We start from the raw sequence: 22,359 nt of genomic DNA, 5'->3' as shown, positions 1-22,359 counted from the left end.
AAGCTAAGCCCAGCCCTCTGACTCAAAAAACCCACAAAATCTACATTTAGTCAAGACTCAGAGGGAAGGCAGAACTGCTGCTTCACAAATCCACCAGCCAGCTGTTGAAAGTGGTTTCAATCCATAATAGTTTGTGTCTTGTGTCAGAAATGTGAAAATCTGGTGTAAAAAATAAATGAAAAAATAAAAAAAATAGTTTTTTTCTTGTTGTTTAATGAAACCTTCATTTTAACAATATGAGTTCAGTCGGCCTCTCTGTGACTCACAGAAGTTAACAGTTTTCCTGTAATTAGTCAAACTCGGATTCTCCCAGTCGGACGCGCCCATCAGTGTAGCTAATCAGTTCATCACAAGGAACGCCACCCACCCACCCGCTTGCACAGCGTTACATGCACATAGTGGGAAACCTGTGATTCATCCTTTCCACAGGTAAAGGACCTCCCAACAGATAAAATGAGCTCTTATCTGGACAGAGGCGTGAACAGCCTGCTGTCTGGATGACTTTTTAATTTGCTGTCTACTTATTGATAAAGTGCAAATGTTTTAAGTTTAGAAAAAATTGATTCAAATAAGGATTGATGGCTGGAATTTCAATTCATAGGATCGATTAAATCAAACGAAATGCATAAAATATTCAGGAGAACTTTAAACCTCACGCAATCAAGCTACGCCGTGCATCCACGGTGTTCGCTCACCCATCCGAATGAATTAATTCAGTTGTTCCAATCGCTTCCATGACCACAGGTGTATAAAATCGAGCACCTAGTCGTGAACACTGCTTCTACAAAGAATGGTGTAAGAATTGGTCGTTTTCAGGAGCTCGTGAATTCCAGCATGGTACCGTGACAGGATGCCACCTGTGCAATAAGTCAGTCGTGAAATTTCCTGGCTACTAAATATTCCACAGTCAGCTGGTATTACAACAAAGGGGAAGCGACTGGGAACAACAGCAACTCAGCCAGGAAGTGGTAGGCCACATAAAATCACAGGCTGAGCAGCTGCATCCAAGCCTTACACCACCAGGCGCAATGCAAGGCGTCAATGCAGTGGTGTAAAGCACGCTGTCACTGGACTCAGTGGAGACGTGTTCTCTGCAGTGATGAATCACACTTCTCTGTCTGGTAAGCCAATAGGCAAGTCTGGGTTTGGCAGTTGCCAGGGGAACGGTACTTGTTTGACCGCATTGCACTGAATGCAAACTTATTTGGAGGGGGGATTATGGTGTGGGGTTGTTTTTCAAGAGTTTCTGGAAACAGTTTGGGGATGGCCCTTTCCTGTTCCAACAAGACTGCAAACCAGTTCACCAAAGAAAGGTCTATAAAGACACATTTGGTGTGGAGGAATCTGACTGGCCTGCACAAAGTCCTGACCCCAACCCAACAGAACACTAGCGCTGTAACTAACGATTATTTTTATAGTCAACTAATCTGCCTAATTTTTTTTTCTCTTCAATTAGTCAACGATTATTTAATCTGCACTTCCTGTGGGCAGGAAGCTTCTGCTCTAGGCTCCAGCACCTCACCTACTCAAGTTTTCCCACCTGTGTCACACTTTGTTGCATGAAAATGAAGTAAATCAGAATATTAGGAAATAGAAATTAATGTGCAAATAGGAAACCAAAAATTTCCATGAGTTCAATTATAGCTTCAAATTACATGAAAAAGATTTTATTTGCCGGTCAAAATGACAAGTTAGCAAAGTTTCCATATAATTTAGTTCATGAATTGACGATTGCAGTGTCCATGCTCTGGAGTAAGGCCTGCTCTTATCTTAGAGCTGCTGATAACTATGCTGAAGATGCTCTCTGTCACGATTTCAACCATTTGAGAGGTGCACGAGCCTCTTTACAGGACAAACTCATCTATGTGCCTTAATACTGGTAAAACAGAATTAGTTACTAAGCGCAAATTTGGTTGCGTATCATAGTTTATCAGGTGGTGTAACTTTCATTTCCCAATAAATTGTTTGTCCGACCCACAGATTAACGGCCTTAAGTTGGGTGGAAGAGGTTTACTCTTCAGAATAAACACTAATATTAATGTGAGAAAAAACAAACAAACTCGTATACAGTGTAGCTGCTCCTGTTCATTGGTCGCATTTCACTTATTAGCTAACAAAACTAAAATCGCGTTGGCTTAGCTGGCATCATGCTGAGCGGTTTCCGACTGTCTGTACAGTAACAGAAATATAAAGACGCTATGAGCGTGACGCACTATCTTAACTATCTAAAACCCATTCAGAGGCGACGTCACAGCTCCAGGGTGCCGGGGGTTTGTTATAAAAGGAAAAGGGTCGGCTGACATCATATTAAATGAAATATATTAAGAATAGGACATCACTCAAGAGTATATGTGTGCAGACTTTATTCTGTTATACTCTATTGTGATTTTTGCGTTTGTCACTACATGTCTGTGGAAAAAAACAAAACCTGTCCTTAAGATTAAAACTTCAGCATCTGACATTTTGCAGGTCTGTTATCTTTGGTTCATTGCAAAAGCTACATGTGGAAATTTACAATAACATATAAGCCAACGGACCAAATCATGTAGGAGAAGTAGATCGGCACATCTACCAGAACAGCACAAAGACCCTCTGGCTGCTTCAGCAGTTGTATCCTGCTATTACCAGCCTTTAGAGCTGCCGGATGAAGTACGTGTAATGTTCAACAAACCAATTAGAGATGATCTGAGCTTCAAACTGGTTCTTGAAGTGGTTTATGACTTAAAGGACTTGATTTTAGCTGAGTCAAAGTGGGATTATCAGTGTTTAGCTGAACTAAACTAAACTATTTTCTTTTTTGTTTTGATTTTTTTTGCATACGTGTTAAACACCTTCCTCCTTATAGCTGTTTTACCTGCTACGCCTCGCTGTGGTTCCTGAGATGAAAGCTTCAATCAGTCACAGCTGCAAATCAACACCATGTTCACCTTTTCATTTTATACATATTACCTGTGCAGTTTGCACACTAACAGACGGCTCTAATGTCCACTGAAGGACTTTACACTTCCTACAAACTGACTGGTGAACTCAGTGAGCAGGTGAGCCCACGAGCTGAGAGCGCCCCCAAGAGGACGAGGAGCGAGTAGATTGATTTGATTGATTAGCAGGCTGATTTTTTACGACAGCAGCCACTATGGGAGTGCAGGGTAAACACAGTTGAGACAATTATTATTAATAATTATGCTTCTTCCAAGCTGTTTGTGCCATTTGTACTTTTTGACATAATGGGAATTTTGTTGCACTTCTTATGAGTGTTTTCTAATTCACTCTCTTGATTGAAAGTCAGTTACAATGTAACTTCAACGTAAAGTTTTTAAGTTTTAATAAGATTGAACAAAAACAAGGATATGTGTGTTTTGATGTTTTAAATGCAGTAAAATTAAGTTTATTTAACGATGAGGTGTCTAAATTTGTTATGTACATCCTGACAATGCTAGACTTCTTTTGTTGTGTGAGCGCGTGTGTCCAAGTGTATACATTTGTGAAATAATGCACATATCTGTTGTTTATATATATATTTGTTGTATTAGAGCATATTTTTCTATTCATCTGTCCTGTAGTGCTAAATCACAAAAGTCACCTCAAAGAGCTACAATAATACAGAGAGAAGCCCAACAATCAGATGACCCCCTCTGGGTTTCCTGACTTTGTTTGAGTATCTGAGTAACTGGGAAAAAAAAACAACATAAAAACTTTCTCAGGTGTTTACATTTAAGACAGACTGGATTTAATCATATTGTGCGCATGTGGTCAGAGACAGTTGTAAAGCTGTTTGTAGATTATGAACAAATTCAGGTAAGAAAATATTGCTGAATTACAGATTCTTGCAAAGGCATTAATGTCACGGGATGTAAAGGCATTAGGGGAGCATCTAGTGGAGTTCGAATATAACTGTAGTCTGTTTTTGCTCCACTTGGAAGAAGTGAAACTAAGATTCAAACATGAGCGATGAAGAAACGATTTCACATAAAGAACAAACAGGAAATGTAACACTGTCAGTTCAATTTATTCACAAATCGACTACAATACAAATTCAAACATGATCACGAATATGATGCAGTTCTTTGTGAAATAATGATTTGTGAGTAATTTGTGAATGTGGACTATATATGAAATACATACATATATATAATTCCCAAAAGACATCATCCTTAATCACTCAAACATCTTAAGAATACCTTAAAGATAACACGAATCCAGTGACATCTGAAGAGTGACATGTAACCCCCCCCCCCCCCAAAAAAAAAAAACAACATTATGCATTACACGGACATTATGAAGGATGTTACATTTAAACAACTTCAGAAGTCTGTAATGAAGAAGAGGATTAGGGGGATCTACCTTGGACCATGATACAGCTAAATATAACTCTTTTTGTAACGTCTGCAATCTCCTAAAATGAGCAGGACACATATTACACCATGTAATTATCACAATGATTCACATTCAGGACAATTTCTGAATTTTAAAAAATAAGCCAACATATTTGGAAACTTTTTTCATAAAACCATCAATTTGCCTCTTAGAAGTCACAAAGTCATCAAACCTTCCAAAATATTGCAGATTTTACCCTCTTGATAACACTACTATTTATCTGCATACATACATTGTCAACATTTTTCTAGTTTCTGTTTGAGTTAAATACAACTACTTTTTTTATTATTATTTTTTTTTACATTTTTGCAAACAATAACTTATTAAATGTATAATATGTTGGAGATTATCTAGTTTTCATGAGACAAAACAGATTTGTATCATTAGCAAACATTACTTTATATAAAATACTAGAGGAGTAAATAAAATCATTAACATATAGAAGGAAGTAAACTGGGCCTAATATTGATATGTGGTGCTTTTATTGAATATTTGCTATTAACAGGCTAAATACAGGTACTATCTCTGCAATAATCCTATACTTCTGTTGTTAATAAAGCACTAAGTAAAAGTCTTGAGACCCCCCTAATTTATCTATATCTTGCTTCCAAACAGCCAGATTATCTTGTTGTTGTTTTTTGTTTTTTTCTTGCTTTTGTTTGTTAGTTTTTGTTTTTGTTAGTTTAGTTTTAGTACAAGTGGTCTTGTACAATAGGTCTTCAGGTCTGACTGAGATCTAGGGAATTAGGAGTCCACACCTTAAACCAACCCTGAACCATTTTTCATTGTGTTAGGGCGCTTTATCTTGAAAGAAGTGAAAGAGACTGTGTCCATGACAGCGTCTACATGACCTGCAATAATGATTGGGTGGTACTTGTTAAAGTAACATCCACATGGATGACAGGACCCAAGGTTTCCCAACGAGACATTTCCTAAAAACAGCACACTGCCTCTGATGGCTATAGCCTTCTTGTCATGGTGCATATTGGTGCCAGGTGTTCCCCACATGCACCTGGCCCGTGATGTAAAAGAAAACACAATTCATTAGCTCAGGCCACCTTCTTCCTTGCTCTGTGATTCAGCTCTGATGCTCACGTGACCGTTGTGACTGATCTACGGTTATGAAGCCCCATGTGCAACAAACTATCAGAACCACCATTAACTTTTTCTGCTGTTTTTCGAGCTACAGTAGCTCGACTGCTGGATGGGACCACACAGGCCAGCTCTCACTCCCCAAATGCATCAGTAAGCCTTGGCCGCCCATGACCCTGTCGCTGGTTCACCACTGTTCCTTCCTTGGACCTGTTCCTCTCAGTGTACACTGTATTTCCATGAATGTCTTTTCACGGGTTTAAAAAACCTCCCATTTTCTGAACAAAATAAACCGAAATGAGGGGCGGCTAAAGACTTTTGCACAGCACTGGAAAACAGTTCCACTGAAGAATAAACTTTTTTCAGCTGCAGCATTCTATGAAATAAATATTCTCCCTGGTGTTTGGTTTTTGCCACATTTCATTGCATTTCAGCTTTATACGTTTTGGACCTTTGAGAATCTCGAGTTCGTAATAACTGAGCTGCCAGTGGCTCAGTGAGGCAGAAAAGCATCAGCCAACCTGTTTTATGTGCACATGTAATCAAGTGCTGAAAATATTATTTGTAATAATGAATCAAAAGCTCAAGTTCATATCAAAAGCATTTGTACAAAAACATAATCATGTTTAATCCTGCATTTTACACGTCAATTATAATGTCAGTGCTGCTGTTTTATCCATTTGATGATATGCTTTAAATACACATATCCCATAAAAACACTCATTAGACAGCATACACACTGATTTTGACCTTCTGTGTGTATTTATACTTGAACATCAACCTCATCTGCCTCTTCTTTACAATAGCAACAACAACAAATAAATAATAAGACGTTGGTCAGAGTGGTGCTCCAAAATGCAAAAAGGTAGAGTGTCTTACTGCAGTATCTGTAGTCTGTAATCTGAAGTTGTTTATAATTGCTGTAGATCACTGCATTACCTGCAGAAATATGAGAGAGATCTCAGAAAATGAATGATTTTGGTGCAATATCAATTAAAGAAACAGTTGAATAGAATGTGTTATATATTTCTATTCTTCGGGCACTTGAGAGGAGAACAAACACAAGCTTTGCGATGAATCCAGTCGTTTTTAGCTTTCATTATTTCTATTTTCCTTATCTGGTTTTTTTGGTGCAGCACCTAACTTCATCCACAGCTAGAAACAAGCGATTTAAGCTCCTCCTTTAATCCCATCAGTACTTGAATTAGTATGATATTTTTGCTTAATTAGTCCTTTATTTTGCCAAGTTAAAGTCTCCTTGATGTTAAAAATGTCCATTCCCAGAGTAAACTGGTCAGGTTTAGGTTTAGGATCTGAACTTATCACTTGGTTACTTGAATAATTCCTATATTAACTATGCTTATAGTTTTGCTTTTTGTTTTCTTTCTCTGTCATACTCGTTGCTTGCTTAATGTGGTATTTTCTGCTGTGCAGGCTTCATGTTATTTTTCAAGAGCTGCCTGCTGTGGTCAAAAATTGAGTAAAATCCTTAAAGCTTACCAGCAATGTACCAGCAAATGAAGAAGAGGGTGGTCACGGACCAACAAAGCAGGTTACATGACCTGTACATACACCATGCAAAGAAGGCAATGATGGGTCCACAAAGATAAATAGGGATGAAGGGAATTCCTGGACAGTCATCGTTGGAGTACGTCCCACCTTTTAGGCACAAAGACACAAAGTATCACCAGAACTGCTTGCACGTCACCTGTTTGATGACTATCTTATTATAAACCTCTGGCTTTTCTCATGAACTCTTTATTTGATCTAGTCTACACTGGTGTGGTGTATTGTTGGGGACACAGTGAAGGGCTCGCTCATGGAGTCACAGTTTTCTTAATTCAACTGTTAAGCTTTTACAACTTCTGCTTTCTTGAGCGATCAGATCCTAACAAAAATTGTGGAGCAAACAATCAATATTTGTCAATATGTGTGGGACGTCTTACTGATGCTGAGAGGTAGTCTCAGATGTTATGTATCTAATTTGTTTGGAATTCAGGCTGCAGAGGACAAAAACACCTTCAGCACCATCATTAATTAAAGTGCAGGAGCATAAAGGGAAGCTATGGTATTCTTACAACTATGCATGTCATTTTCTATTGTCTGGTCCTGTTATCTCTGTATGTGAAGCAACTAATCTGTTAATAATATCATAAAAATAACACATGCTACATGCACTGGTAATATATATTCAGATAAATTCAGTCTGAATGTGCTGCTTCTCTCACTTACCAACTATCACTTGAGCAAAGACTGTGACGAATAAAAGCACTAAGATGCAAACTGAAGGGAGACAGAATAGATTTTTAACATCACAAATGAGACGGCTCAACAGCTGCAGATGTGCTGCACAGGACTCTCTTACCTAATGATGCTGTTTGTTTTGCCATTGTGCCAACTTTCACCAGCACAGATCCAGACAGTCCAGTTGTTTTTATTTTTCAGGAAAATGAAAAGATCAGTCTGCCAGAGAAGAGAAGCGTTTACTATCCATACAGTCTTGCATAATGAGCAACCACCTAATCCCCCCCCACAGAAAATAAAATCAGGTGTTACCTTTCTGCTGTGTAAGACACTCAGTTTATGTAAATGTTAGTAATGTGCCACAAAAAAAACCATAAAAAAATAAAAAATAAAAAATAAATAAAATTCCCATAAAGGACAATGATAAAGTGGCTCCTCCCATTTGTACTGGCAGGAAGTCTACCACAAAACAAACAACAAATTTGTTTGAACATTTTTGCTCTTTTCTTTTTTTAAAAGTAACATTTAGTTAATGCAGGCTCCAGCCCCTCTGGATTGGATAAGGTGAAGAGAATTAATGGACAGTACTTATTGTAAATAGCCTATTAAACATAAATGCAAGTATAAAAGAGTACAATACAGGATGCGTCATGAAGCACTCAACAAATCCACCAGTGGGACGATATGACACACACGACTGAGTGTCATGTACTGATAAGCATGTAGAGATATTTTTAACTGGCATTAAAAGTACTCACAAGTACAAAAGTAGCATAAAAATTGTTATACCTTCATTCTCTTTATAAGGAAACGTGTTTACCTGGAGGTGCACTGAAAAAAGATGTGAAGATGTACCAAGGAAGAAGCCTGCGCCACCAAAACAACAATGCTGGAGGATTAGTGATGAAACAGAAAGTTATGTTCTCAGGAAGCCATGTACTTGCAAGCGCTTCCTCTGGGGTTTAACTGCAGTTGGCATCTGTTTACAATGCATTACGCCAATCTTTATTATTTATCACAGATTTTCTGTGTTTATATTATATGAAAAGTCACCAAAAAAAAAAAATAAATAAACAGTTTCACTAGGGTCCCACTTTAGTATGTACTAATAAATAAATGTAGGTAAAACGCACGCCAAGCCACGTTCACTTTGCAAGCCTTTCACGTGGGGCAAAAAATCTATTGTAATAAGAACAGCCAATCATTGGCAAGTTCCCCCACCTAAAAGGAACACAGAGTCCAGTAATTTGCACCAAAGGTCATTCAAACTGTGAGAACAGAATTGTAAAAAAAAATAATAACATCCATGAGCCCCCACTCATAGGGAATTTATTCGTAAATCATGGGGAAACATAAGTTTTGGTCAATAACAACAATACACTCAATACTTTTCCAACCTTTGTGGCAATACCAGAGGTCAAACGTTTACTATAGGCTTTACCAGGTTTGCACACACAGTAGCTGGTATTTTGGCCCATTCCTCCATGCAGATCTTCTCGAGAGCAGTGATGTTTTGGGGCTGTCGCCGAGCAACACGGACTTTCAACTCCCGCCACAGATTTTCTATGGGGTTGAGGTCTGGAGACTGGCTAGGCCACTCCAGGACTTTCAAATGCTTCTTACGGAGCCACTCCTTTGTTGCCCGGGCGGTGTGTTTTGGATCATTGTCATGTTGGAAGACCCAGCCTCGTTTCATCTTCAAAGTTCTCACTGATGGAAGGAGGTTTTGGCTCAAAATCTCACGATACATGGCCCCATTCATTCTGTCCTTAACACGGATCAGTCGTCCTGTCCCCTTGGCAGAAAAACAGCCCCATAGCATGATGTTTCCACCCCCATGCTTCACAGTAGGTATGGTGTTCTTGGGATGCAACTCAGTATTCTTCTTCCTCCAAACACGACGAGTTGAGTTTATACCAAAAAGTTCTACTTTGGTTTCATCTGACCACATGACATTCTCCCAATCCTCTGCTGTATCATCCATGTGCTCTCTGGCAAACTTCAGAGGGGCCTGGACATGCACTGGCTTCAGCAGCGGAACACGTCTGGCACTGCGGGATTTGATTCCCTGCTGTTGTAGTGTGTTACTGATGGTGACCTTTGTTACTTTGGTCCCAGCTCTCTGCAGGTCATTCACCAGGTCCCCCCGTGTGGTTCTGGGATCTTTGCTCACCGTTCTCATGATCATTTTGACCCCACGGGATGAGATCTTACGTGGAGCCCCAGATCGAGGGAGATTATCAGTGGTCTTGTATGTCTTCCATTTTCTGATGATTGCTCCCACAGTTGATTTTTTCACACCAAGCTGCTTGCCTATTGTATATTCACTCTTCCCAGTCTGGTGCAGGTCTACAATACTTTTCCTGGTGTCCTTCGAAAGCTCTTTGGTCTTGCCCATGGCGGAGTTTGGAGTCTGACTGTTTGAGGCTGTGGACAGGTGTCTTTTATACAGATGATGAGTTCAAACAGGTGCCATTCATACAGGTAACGAGTGGGGGACAGAAAAGCTTCTTACAGAAGACGTTACAGGTCTGTGAGAGCCAGAGATTTTCCTTGTTTGAGGTGACCAAATACTTATTTTCCACCCTGATTTACGAATAAATTCTTTACAAATCCTACCATGTGAATTCATGGATTTTTTTTTCACATTCTGTCTCTCACAGTTGAAGTGTACCTCTGGTGCAAATTACTGACCTCTGTCATCATTTTAAGTGGGGGAACTTGCACAATCGGTGGCTGACTAAATACTTTTTTGCCCCACTGTATGCTTCCTGTGTGAAATCTTCACAATCTCCACTGTTTCTCTTTTGTGACACCAATAACATTGGCAATTTAAAGGTTTTCCCATAATGAAAGGTGTATTCTACATACCAAACAGAACTGCATTGTATATGAACCAACCTGTTTAAAAGGGTTTGAAAGAGTGTGATTGTAAAACACTTAATTTTATTACTTTCCCTAAACTGGCTAGGCAGATAAATGGTTAGTTTATCATCATTCATTAGATTTTTTTAAATCATAATATATAATAGGCTCTTATTCAGTGGTTTCAATGGTCCAGATTAGTCAGTTGTCAGTGGCAGTTGACTATTCACAGACACTAACCCTTTTCAATTCAAATTTATTTATGTAGCGCCAAATCACAAGCGCTTTATATTGCGAGGTAAAGACCCAACAATAGCACAAAAAGGAAACAAGTGACCCACTATGAGCAAGTGCTTTGGCGACAGTGGGAAGGAAAAACTCCCCTTTAACAGGAAGAAACCTCCAACAAAACCAGGCTCAGGGAGGGGCGGGGCCATCTGCGGTGACCGGCTGGGTTAAGGGGAGAAAGACTGGACAAACACAGGGTGTCCTGCGAGCCAAGCAGGAGAAGTAATAACTAATAATTTAGCACAGAATGGTGTATAGAGGTGTATACTTCAATTCTTAACCATAGTCGTCTTGCACAGAAACAGATATTTGAATAAATAAGCTTTGATATTGAGACAGTGCCAGATTGCAAATTTTAAACATCAGATACACTAAAAATATCTTTACTGTCCATTGTGCGATTGGGTCTAATGCTTTTTTTGCACAGATAACTACCGTTTAGCGTGTAGGTCCAGAATTTCTGCTTTTCAGATAAAATCGATTAGCCACACAAAGCTTCCCACTCTTGTCTTTCATTTTTATTTCTGACATGACAAAATACGGCAGGTCTTTTATTTCAAATGTCAAGATTCACGATCCATAACTTACAGTGATAAACCTCTGACTTTAATGATGTGATTACATTTTGAACAGTGAAATACAGAGAAGTGTTGGTTTCCACAGAAAACAAACCTACACTTTACAGAATTATAAATTATGAAAAACTGCATTACACAGGATTTTTTTTGGTATTCGTTTATTCCCTGATTGATACCATTACCAAAGTCACTTTTTCCATTTCATTATTTACACGCAATAACCCGAATTTGTGGCTCATCATGTAACAGCACATCTACAGATTCACAGATGTATCAGCTGAATCCTGACACTGACTGATGCTGGGCATTTATCAGCAAATAAGATGCCAGTAAACGATGTCAGTGGCTGAGATTTATCTGTAGCGTCACTAAAAGAGTTTAATGACGAGCTGAGATCCTTGTGAGAAAAACCTTCCTCACATTTATAATATAGACGTGTTTTCCTGGGACAAACATGGGGACAAATAGGAAAGTAAAAATAATTTTGCTGTTGGAATCAGCTCTCGCATAAATTCTTAAACACCAGTGATCTTCTTGATTTCAGAATAAAATTCCTGTAAACAGTAGCTGCTGCAGAGGTATAGAAAATGCTCATCTTTCAACACAAGATGCGCGGTCAAATCACACACTTACAACATATTCGTAAACATATCTGCATCAGCAGCATATTCATTGTATGCATCCAGAAAGCCGTTATCGTTTCTGAAAGCCGTTACACGTCGTCGTCGGGATCAGCACGGCCACACAGGCAGAAGCAGAGGAGGACCAAGAAGCCGCACACGAAAAACAAACCGATCAGGATGTAAACCAGAGTGGTGGTCCAGAAGGCAAACAGGTAAAGGGTCTTGTTGCAGTAGGTGCTCACATTTGTTGTGTTTTTGGTGTAGTTGGGCTGATAAATAGAGTAGATCCATACATTACCTAAAAAACAAACAAACAAACAAACAAATGAAGTGAAGAATGAATAATAACTGTTTGATCTCTCTGCACATAAGCTGGACTTTAGTGTTTGGAGGCCTGACAGCTGACAGGATGTGCAAAGCAGCACTTGAAGCCTCACTGAGCTTAGACAACTATTCTAATTATCTTAATTCATGTTACATGTACCTCTCAGGGGTTTGTGTGTAGTAATCCATTAAAACAGCCATATATTGCCACCTAGTGGCCCTTGCATGTTACAACATTCTCATTCTCACCCTTCAAAAAATATCTGGTTTTAGTAATCCAGTTTTTTCCTTCTCTGGATTATGTGCATCTAATCCATCTTACTTTTATCCTGGTTGTTCAAAGCAGAACTTATAGGCTCACTCTGATCCAAGTACAGACTTTCAAACATGATCAAATTCAGATTACCAGCATTTTCATTAGGATGCTGGGGGTGCTAAAATAAAAAAATTAAAACAAAATTAGAAAGATTCCCAATTAACTGCCTGCAGTTTGTTAACGCCCTATGACAAATGGAAGATCTGTTCAGAACGCACCCTGCCTCTCGACCAATGGTAGGTTGGATAGGTTCCAGCGCCCCTGTGAGCCTGATAAAATTTGATTGAAGTTTGATAATAAACAGCTATTTTGGGAATATTTAATTAGCAAGAAATTCGCTATTTTATCCACAACCAAGTTTACCTCACCTACTTTATCATGACTCAGAAGCACTGTACTGCATGACCTAAATAACTGCACTACCACAAAAGTCACAATTAAGACAGATACAGTCAGCTACTGCTGGTGATGTTAGCTAGCAAAAGAGACAATTGAAAAGATGATTGAAAACATCAGCTGACACATTTTCTGCACTTTTTGGCTCTGACAGAAAGCAGCAAACACTGAGAGCCTATGGATAGATTTAAGTCTTTAATGAGTTAAAGTTTATCTACTGTGATCACCTTTAAAATTCTTAATTCGTAACCTTTTTTAAAATAATGTCTTGTCTTGATCTTATTAGACCTTCCAGATTACTTCTGAAAACTAGGCCCAGTTTCTCAGACATTGATTAATCCAAGTCTTACACCACCATCATTTTCTAACATAACTTTACTAAATTTACTTCCTTTATCCCTTCTTGTGAGGCGTTTGGATGCCCCTACCCAGGCAATACCAGTACTTGAGGGCGATAAGGCCATCGGGAAGTGTGAGACAATGAGGAAGCTGAGGAGCATTTTCTCAGAGACTTTGCACAACCTTAAGTATTTTTAGAACCGCAGCAGTCACGTCGCAGCAGTCACGTCGCAGCAGTCACGTCGCAGCAGTCACGTCGCAGCAGTCACGTCGCAGCAGTCACGTCGCAGCAGTCACGTCGCAGCAGTCACGTCGCAGCAGTCACGTCGCAGCAGTCACGTCGCAGCAGTCACGTCGCAGCAGTCACGTCGCAGCAGTCACGTCGCAGCAGTCACGTCGCAGCAGTCACGTCGCAGCAGTCACGTCATTCGCTAAACTTTTAAGAACTGGAAGCTACATCCATCATTCATATACAGATTGTGATCTGCTCTTCCCTCTGCCAAGAATAATGGCTATTGATCTTCTGACCAATGAGAAAAGAGCATATTGATCAATCAACACTCAACCCTAAAGACTACAGTCCTAATTTACATCCATGTTTTCGCGCTTGTACTCCTCGTTTTCGTAGCGGCTAGCTTCTTTCACGCAGTGCTAGCGTGGGATATCAGTTTTAATGATTAGACAGGGAATCCTGCACCCTGAGTACATAAGACTCAGTGTCTGCTGTGATAAATCTAAGAGACACAATGAAGCGAGAGCACTTAACACAGCACCATATATTTTTTGCTGGCTTTTTAATACATTCAGTTTGGTGTTTGGAGAGTCATGGAGCTGAAACTAATGTGGTCTATAATAGAAACATTCTGCTATAAAAGCTGCATGAAGCACACTGTAAACATTGCCTGTTCTGTTTGCGGTGCTGAGAGCCGTTAATGTTTAATCTCTTCGGTGTGAATTTATGCTGGTTGTTTGTCCGATGACCATGATTGCATTTACACAATTTTAACAGGCAGCTAACCAGAAACAGGTCACTTCCTTTACTTTTTAACTCACCAGCGATAAACCAGCAGAAGAGAAAGACAGATGTCAAGGAGTTCCAGGTTGTGCAGATTGTGCTCAGAGGGTTGGAGGTGCCTTCTTCGGACTCCCTGGCGCAGGGCAAGCAGGAGAGCAACGACAGAATCAGGCCAAAGACTCCCACCACTATCAGATAGATGGGGATGAAGTGCTCACGCGGACACTCATGAAGGTATATTGTCCCTGGTGGACACAAGGAGGATGATTCAAAAAAAAGAACAATCTGAGCTGCCTGGAAAACTTTAATACTTGTGAACACTCAGTCAAGTAAGTAAGTATGGAGCTCACCAATTGCAATCTGAGCAATGGGCATGCCGCACAAAATCACCTTTGAAAACGCTGCAAGAAAAATCAAACACTGAACTCATTTTCTTCACATGATATTTACAGAAATGAAACTATGACACCAGCGTTCCACCAGATTTTACCTAGAGCGGGTGCTGGGGGTTGAGGATGGTTCCGGATGCGTCCCAGAAGGTTACTGTTCGCCATTTTTCCTAATGAGTTTTTTCACCTGCAAAGGAAGATAAAGAGCTGAGCTGGTGAGAGAAAAAAAAAAAATTGTTCAGATTCTTTTAAAGGTTAAAGTGAAGTTGTGCAAAGCGATTTTGAGCAGCCAGAAAAGGCGGTGACAATGAAGCAAACAAAACAAATCTTCTGATTACAATACAAGAAATTTGTATCTTTGTCTGCGAGCTCCTCCTTCGTCTGAGGCTCCTGTGGGCTCCAACCTACAGGTTTGTCAGGTCATCAAGCGGGCTATCAAACATCGAGAAATGGCCTAAAACGACCCAATTTTAGCATATGAACATCCACCACTTCTATTATTTTTTAATTTTCCCCAATGTGATTAAGTACAACAGCTTGCTGGCAGCACACACACTAGGATTGGATACCAAACTCTGTATTTTTCAGGCTACTACGAAATCAGTCTGCAACAGATGTTTGGTACCAGAACATGAGGACTGGTACCAGGATTAGAGGAAGAAAGAGAGCGTTCCTGTGATGTGTTGAGGAAGAACAAAAACACAGGATGGTGGCAGTGGTGGTAAGCCACAAACAATCTCAATTGAAAGGACTCTCAGAAAGAATTGTCATGGCAACACAGCACATCTAATCTGATGAAACACCAGGTTAGTCACAACATACTGTATATCATGAAGACATGAAGATTATATCAAATCTGAAAACCAAATTCCCTAGCAGAGCGGCAGCTAGCATTAGCATTGGGAGATAATGAGGAAACTTTATGTGAGATGGCACGTCTGAAATATTTCTATTTCACGGAGGAGCCATTTTCCACACTGAAGCTCTCTGAGCGCTCAATAAGATGTAACTGATTTAAAAAACAAACAAAAAAAACCTTAACCGTCTCATTAAACTTTTTGTTGCTAATGCACAACCAAGTCCTGCAGTGGTACTTCTGAGTAAAAAAAAAAAAAAAAACCCTCATAAAATATGTATGTGGGGTAATCAGGTTGTTAGTTTTTAACTGTTGCAAATTGGCAACGCCTGCCTTGAGAGGGTTAAATGGACACCACCTCTGAGTCTTGCAAAATTTTACATTCTTGTAATATTTATAGACCGTCAACTGAAACCTCCCAAATATTTCAGTGTCATTGCTAAAAATAAAATAAAAGAGCAACTTTTATTAATTGAGAAGCTTTAAACAAAAAATGAAATTACTGACCAAAACTCCAATCATCGCATTAGACACAAACATATTTTCATTCCATTGTAAATGAAAGGTGATGGCATCGTGCATTAGTAGCTATGATAACACAATTTATAATTCATGGGCATGCTTCCAGCTATCAAGTGTGTCTCTTCTGTAAAGTAGGAGAGACTCAGAAGAGAGAGTCCAAAACAATGAATACTACATTTCCCATACTGCAGCTGGACCCCATCTCTCATCGAACAAATTCCCATCTGTGGTAGGGTCCTTTAATAGCAAAGCAGGCCACATTAGCCCAAATTCAATTTACTTTCTTGCAGTTTATGTTGCAGCTCTTAATTATGAGCACAGACAGAAAATGTGATCAAACGCGGTGAACACGGAGTGGATTCAGTCTGTGTGGAAACTGGGTCGACTGAACTGCAGTGAAGAAGATAAAGGGGAAGAAGGAGAGGTGTGTCTGCATTCACTACAAAGCCAGTTTGACCAATATTACTTGAAGAGCAGAGGAAAGGAAACAGCTCGTGTTCCACATTACAAAAGAGAGAACGCAGACACAATCACGAGCAGGGGAAAAATGTAAAGCATGTGTGAGCCTGTTGAACAAACTTTTAACAGCATCCGAGTTGCTTTACGGAGTTCCTATAAAAGTGACGTAATTGCTTTCAACCCCCCCATACGCTTTATAATGTTCCCTATCCAGCACGTTTAACGTTAAACTGCAGCCTCGCCTTAATTTTTTTAAGCTTGCAAGACGGTAAGCGTCTCCGCCTGCGTGGGACACAGACACGAAGCGCGTGTCGTCTCTCGAGCCCTCAAACAACAGCAAAAAGTCAACACAAAGACAGAGGGAGGGGAAAATGAGTTTCTGTGTTTAGATAAACGAAGGACAGATTCCCTTTTAAATCTCTTACCTTGTGCTCACTCCGAGTTCACCTCCTGCCAGCTGCTCGCGTCTCTGACAGCCTCACCTAGTCAGATGCAAAGCCTCCGCCTCGAGGGAGCGCGCGTACAAACTAAAGCGCTCGCTCACGCGGTCAGCTGATTGTGAAAGAGGCGAGAGGCGACAGGCTCTGACACACATCCGGTTTAATAATGAGAGTTGTTAATGATAAGTTTCAAAATGACTGCGAAACACACTGTGTAAACACTTCAATACTTAAATAAAACAGTTTGAAAAACAATTACTTAATGCAATTTTAAACTGTTGTTCTTTTCATACCACCGGCCTAAAAAAAATGGCTCCAAAAAAGGTTTCTGAATGTTTCATTCCTTTGGACTGTTTTCAGAGATATATTTCAATATTTATTTATTTTTAAATTTCCAGGCTAATATGTTAAACTGGTGTTAAATATTTGAGAAAGAAGGAACGATTGTAACATAAAATGCAAATAAGGCTGAATTACTAAGGGTGTCATTAGGGTGAAATCATCTTTCTGCTCAAAGCACTGGTCGTGGCAGTTTGAGGTCCTTCACTTCTTACAGCAGCTGCTCACACATAGCAGCTGTCCTGATAATCAAATGCTGTCACATGAGAGCAGATAAAAGGTGGATGGGCCGTTTGTTCTTCTCAAAAGTTTATTGTTTGCATTTAAACAGAGGAGTGGAGCTCTGCAAATATCACCAATACACGTATATGTGCATTGTTTTTGTAAGCATTGTAATGTGTAGTAATGCTACAAGACAGATTTGAGTCTAATGAGAAGAAATGCTATTAAAAATGATTCACCCTTACGGGTCCCAGTGATGTCACCGGATATTTCATTGCATGCACTCATATATGTACTGATAAAGAAATGAGCACAGTGCTGTTTAATGCTTTGATTTTAATTTTACATGTTTATGCTTTTAAAAAAAGATAAAATGATTTTAAAAGAAAGGAATGCGAACTGTGAACTTTTGGTTCTCTGTCTGCAGCGGTCTGTAATCCGAACCGCTCAGTCTGACCACTGGAGATAAAAATAGTCGTTAAGTCAGATTTGTTATTGAATTACGGTGTGTATTTCATACTGCTGATTCTAGCTTTTTACTACAAGTGCTTTTAGTTTCATTTATTTATGAAAATTATGTATTGTATATGTATATAGGCTATATGATATATGTATATTTTTAAAATGTTATATTGTTACATAAAAATCATTTGAGGCCTTCCCCCCCGAGACAAGAGTCAGTCTGAGTCTGCTCACCTTCGTTTTGTGGCGTTCCCTCCTCCCTCCTGTACTATAGCGTACTATAGGAAGGGTGTCTGGGTCTTCCCTTAGGAATAGGGCAAGTTGCTCGGTCATTTGGGGGGGCAGAGAATAGAACCGATGCTCCTCCACATACATGAAAGGGCATACGTTAGTTGGTGATGCTGCTAGGACTTTGGCTAACGCGTCACCCAGCTTGCGACAAACCACCCACGGAGCATCGGGGACTCAGTAAGTCTAAGTCCGACGTAGACTGACATATATATTGACGTATATTGACTGACACAATTGCCAAGTGGATTGCAACAAACTGCAGACCTGTTAATATTGACGAGAACAGGCGCTTTACATAGCTTTGCAAAGTAAAATGAAATACAGAAAAATAAGTAAGTACGTTGATAAATGAAAAATTAAATGCAGAATTCAAAACACTGGAAACATAAATTGTGGAAAATATAAAAATAAAATTGTAAAAAAATGTTTTGGTTTTGAAACCTTTGGGCAGCTTTGGTCCTCCGTACCTTTTCAGTATCTACAAATATCAGAACGTTCAAAGCTATTTCTAACCCTTCTTTCCTGACCAGCATTTCACCTGAGTCTGATACGAGAGTGGGAGAAGAGGCGAAGCAGGAAGGTGGTGGGCAGCACAACATAACGTCCCAGAGTCAGAGTTCACCTCACTGTCACACTCCGGGAATCCATGTAGATGGAGCTGGCCGCCTGCTCCACCACGCACTGCACCCGACTGCAGCGGTTCACCTCCACCTGCAGATGATGAGGAAGGAGTGAAATATTTTTTTTATGAGTCAAAAACGTGAGGTTGCTCAGTGGCCCGGCTCACCTTCAACACCTCAAAGCCAATAGGCAGGTTTTCTCCTTTTCCATTTTTCCTCCATATCCTCCTGTCCTCCTGCTGCAGACAGATCAGCACCTCCTCCTCTTTGGCTCGCACCTCAAACATGAACTAATAAGAATGAAAAGTCATTTTTAGCATTCATGTGCTGATGCAAACCCTGGTTTCAATCTTATATTTACCTGTGGATTGTGCAGGAAGGTGTCCCTGTGATTGATACATCCACCACACCGGCTCCTCTTATCCAACTCCACCTTCCATACTCCATTCACCTTCCCACCACCCTTTTCTGCTGTCACTTTGTTCACATCAGGCTTGCTTCTTCCTCTTTTCCTTCCTTCCTGTTGACTCTCACCGAGTCGATCCTCCTTTCTGTTCCCACGCTGCTTGGTCCCTCCAGGCCCGTTGCTGCTCTTACTCAGAGTCAGTGTAGGGTTACTCTGGAGCACAGTGGGTGGAGGTGCTCCATGGGTGGGGGGAGGTAGAACCCACTCCCCGTAGCAGCTCACTTCTCTCCAGCGAGATCTCGGCCACAGCAGAGTCCTCTCCACCAGTCTGCACACCACCACGTCTGTAAAGTGTTGACAGAAGTCCTCGAAATCCATCCTGGGGGAAAAGGAAAAGAATAAAATGTGAGGCAGAAACCAGCTAACCCACATGACTTTTTGTTCTTCAAATAATAAAAATCAGAAGTACCAAAACTCCCCGACATCGCGAACAACGAGCCCCATCTTGTCCCTCTCTGCACGACTCAGTTGCTGCCACTGCTCTGACCTGCAGGGGGCGCACAAGGACAAAAAGCAGAACACTTGGAAAGGATATAAAAATAAAAGCAGTGTTTCAGCTTCTAGAAATCTTTAGTGATCCAGTTCTCAGACTTCCATGATGTGAACAGCAGATGTCCCTCCACCCCAGTAAAACAAATCCCAAACTATTGTAAAATGTCAGAATCTCTCCAGAATATCAGTAGTGGCATTATAAAATGCTGCAAACCACAGCGACACTGTTAAAGTCAGCAAAGACTTTTCCCCCCAGAGCTCCTACAAAATGCTCTCAGCAGTCTGACATGTGGCAGAAGCCAGTGCAAAGACTTCAAAGTCACCTCTCACCTCTGACTCCAGGCACCGGTCCAATCTGTGGTCCCCCACGGGTTCCTCTTGCGGACCATAAAGAGTCTGGATGTTCCGCCTCTCTTCAGTACCTTCTCCCCCAACCTCACCTTCCTCACTGCCGTGATCCCGTAGGCGTGTCCTCGCACAAGCCCACACTCCAGCACTGACTCCACGGTCTCTGCCTCTGCAGGCTGAGAAACGTGTAAAATCTTTTTAACCAATCTTTTTAACAGTTTTTAAAATGTTCAAGACTCAGAAGCCCTACCCGTATGGAGCAAGTGATGAGTGATTTGTATTCATGGACCTTGGTTAAAGTCTGGAAGAGTGCCCTCCTCTGGTCACTGTGCAGTCTCAGGCCCTCACGATCCAGACTGAGCGGCTCTGAAACTCCACCAGTGAAGTCGATCAGGGCCTCTGCAGTGTTCCCTCCCTCCAAGGCCTCATAGCAGCCGTTAAGTCTAAAAGGCATGATTCACGAACATTACATATTAGGACTGCCATAAGTAGTGGTTGTGGCAGTCAAGATGTAGGTTCAGCAGCCTGCATAAAATTAACAACAGTCCCATCGAATACCAAAACCAGCATTTGGACTTTGCTGCTTATAAATGGAACACACTAGCAAAAAACCTGCATCCCCTGATTTCTCTGATTCTGATTACTCTTGCACATTTTTCTTAATTTGCATGTATAATGTATGATACGTCCTTTTATTATGTAAATCTTTGTCTGTTTTTTTTTTTAATTTGTACACAGGTCACAATCGCATTGAGACTACATGTTTAAACATAGGATTTAGTGATAATATGCGTGCCTCACACAGACTGCGATACTTGCTAAAACAAAATACAAAGGTTTCACTCACCAAAAACTGGATGGACTTTACACCTCACAGCAATCAAAGTTTATGCCACACAATCACATTAAAAAAGGCACAATCACCACAAACACAGTCAAAGGGGTGCACAGTTGAAACAAAACAGAAGTAAAGCTTGGCAACCTGTCTGGGTACCCAGCTAACTAATAATCAGTGTTGGGCAAGTTACTTTGAAAAAGTAATTAATTATAGTTACTAATTACTTCTTCAAAACAGTAACTGAGTTAGTACCTGAGTTACAAAATTCTAAAAGTAATTAATTACTAAGAAAAGTAACAATTGCGTTACTTTAAAAAAAAATAATTAGGGTATAATTGGCTGTTTTTGACTACTTTCAATTTTACCTCTACATTTCACCTTTAAAAACTATTTACTTTGCCTTGTTTGGTATCATTCTTTTCAGCACAGCCTCACATGTCTGAATTTACAGTTATGTTTTCATTTTGACATACTGTATTAGCACAACTGATCTGAAATCAGACAAAAAAAACCCAAACTCTGAGTAGAAAAAGTTATATTCTTTTACTGTAACAACCACGAACGTGTTTAATGAATCATATTTCTGTCACGGTTCTGGGTCAGTTCTGACCTAGCATTTTGAGTTCTCATGTTTTGGTTTGATTTTGTATTTTTGGTTATTTTCTTGATCTATTGTCAGGCTATGATGATGATGATGATGTTTAGTATGTTCCAGCTTATTCTGGTTTAAGTTTAATTCTGCCCGTGTAAAGTCCATGTTTCTTAGTCTGCGTCTTTGTTTATTGTTTCCTGTTTTATTTTGAAAGATTATGTCTTATGTCAGTGTGTCCAGCAATAAAGCTGAGGTTTTTTGAGGTGCATTCTGTTTCCGAGTCCTGCATTTGGATCCACATCTCCACCTGCCCGCACACAGAGCCCTGACAATTTCATAACTTTGAATGTAAATATAAATTGTAAATTTTAAAATCCTATGCACAAGTTATTTGCAGCCATTTACTTTTCACCTTTTTTTAATAGCCATTTCAAACTATTTACATAACAGTCAGGTGTTCTCTATTAAATAAGATGCCACACAAATTATTTGTGCCACTCCAAAAAATATTTTCTGTCCACTATAAAGGAGAACATCACAGCCTGATACCTGCAGGCCTGACACAAGGT

General features: G+C 40.1%; 1 protein-coding gene, 1 long non-coding RNA gene and 1 pseudogene across 3 annotated transcripts; all 3 read right to left on the bottom strand.

Annotated features, from left to right (window-relative positions):
• Positions 1-3,987: 3,987 nt before the first annotated feature.
• Positions 3,988-8,733, bottom strand: LOC120720192. The gene is made up of 5 exons (XR_005692827.1): positions 8,531-8,733; positions 7,832-7,929; positions 7,699-7,749; positions 6,967-7,125; positions 3,988-6,405 (listed from the first exon to the last, which is right to left on the bottom strand). It is a non-coding gene; the product is annotated as an uncharacterized LOC120720192 (long non-coding RNA).
• Positions 8,734-11,359: 2,626 nt separating this feature from the next.
• LOC120720188 (transmembrane protein 272-like) lies at positions 11,360-17,218 on the bottom strand. Of its 2 annotated transcripts, none has more exons than XM_040009813.1 (5): positions 17,106-17,218; positions 14,945-15,055; positions 14,805-14,855; positions 14,493-14,699; positions 11,360-12,362 (listed from the first exon to the last, which is right to left on the bottom strand). In XM_040009813.1, the coding sequence occupies exons 2-5, from the start codon at positions 15,006-15,008 to the stop codon at positions 12,154-12,156; spliced, it is 531 nt and encodes a 176-aa protein (XP_039865747.1). In that variant the 5' UTR covers positions 15,009-15,055; positions 17,106-17,218; the 3' UTR covers positions 11,360-12,153. The 2 variants fall into 2 exon arrangements, with proteins under 2 accessions (XP_039865747.1, XP_039865746.1); XM_040009812.1 differs by having other exon boundaries at positions 14,945-15,030; positions 17,106-17,217.
• The window catches only part of LOC120720175, a 29,347-nt pseudogene continuing 24,091 nt past the window's right edge, over positions 17,104-22,359 (bottom strand).

This window comes from Simochromis diagramma, unplaced genomic scaffold, assembly GCF_900408965.1.
Source record: "Simochromis diagramma unplaced genomic scaffold, fSimDia1.1 OVJJ01000274.1, whole genome shotgun sequence".
In the NCBI taxonomy this organism is placed as follows: domain Eukaryota; kingdom Metazoa; phylum Chordata; class Actinopteri; order Cichliformes; family Cichlidae; genus Simochromis; species Simochromis diagramma.
This window is presented reverse-complemented; position numbering and strand designations above follow the sequence as displayed.

Bases quoted from the DNA above. Each gene is read 5' to 3' on its own strand.
- LOC120720188 (XM_040009813.1), bottom strand. From the start codon at position 15,008: ATGGCGAACAGTAACCTTCTGGGACGCATCCGGAACCATCCTCAACCC. The intron at 14,856-14,944 runs GTAAAATCTGGT...TTTTTCTTGCAG, and splicing joins ACCCCCAGCACCCGCTCTAG to CGTTTTCAAAGGTGATTTTG. The intron at 14,700-14,804 runs GTGAGCTCCATA...TGTGTCCACCAG, and splicing joins CATTGCTCAGATTGCAATTG to GGACAATATACCTTCATGAG.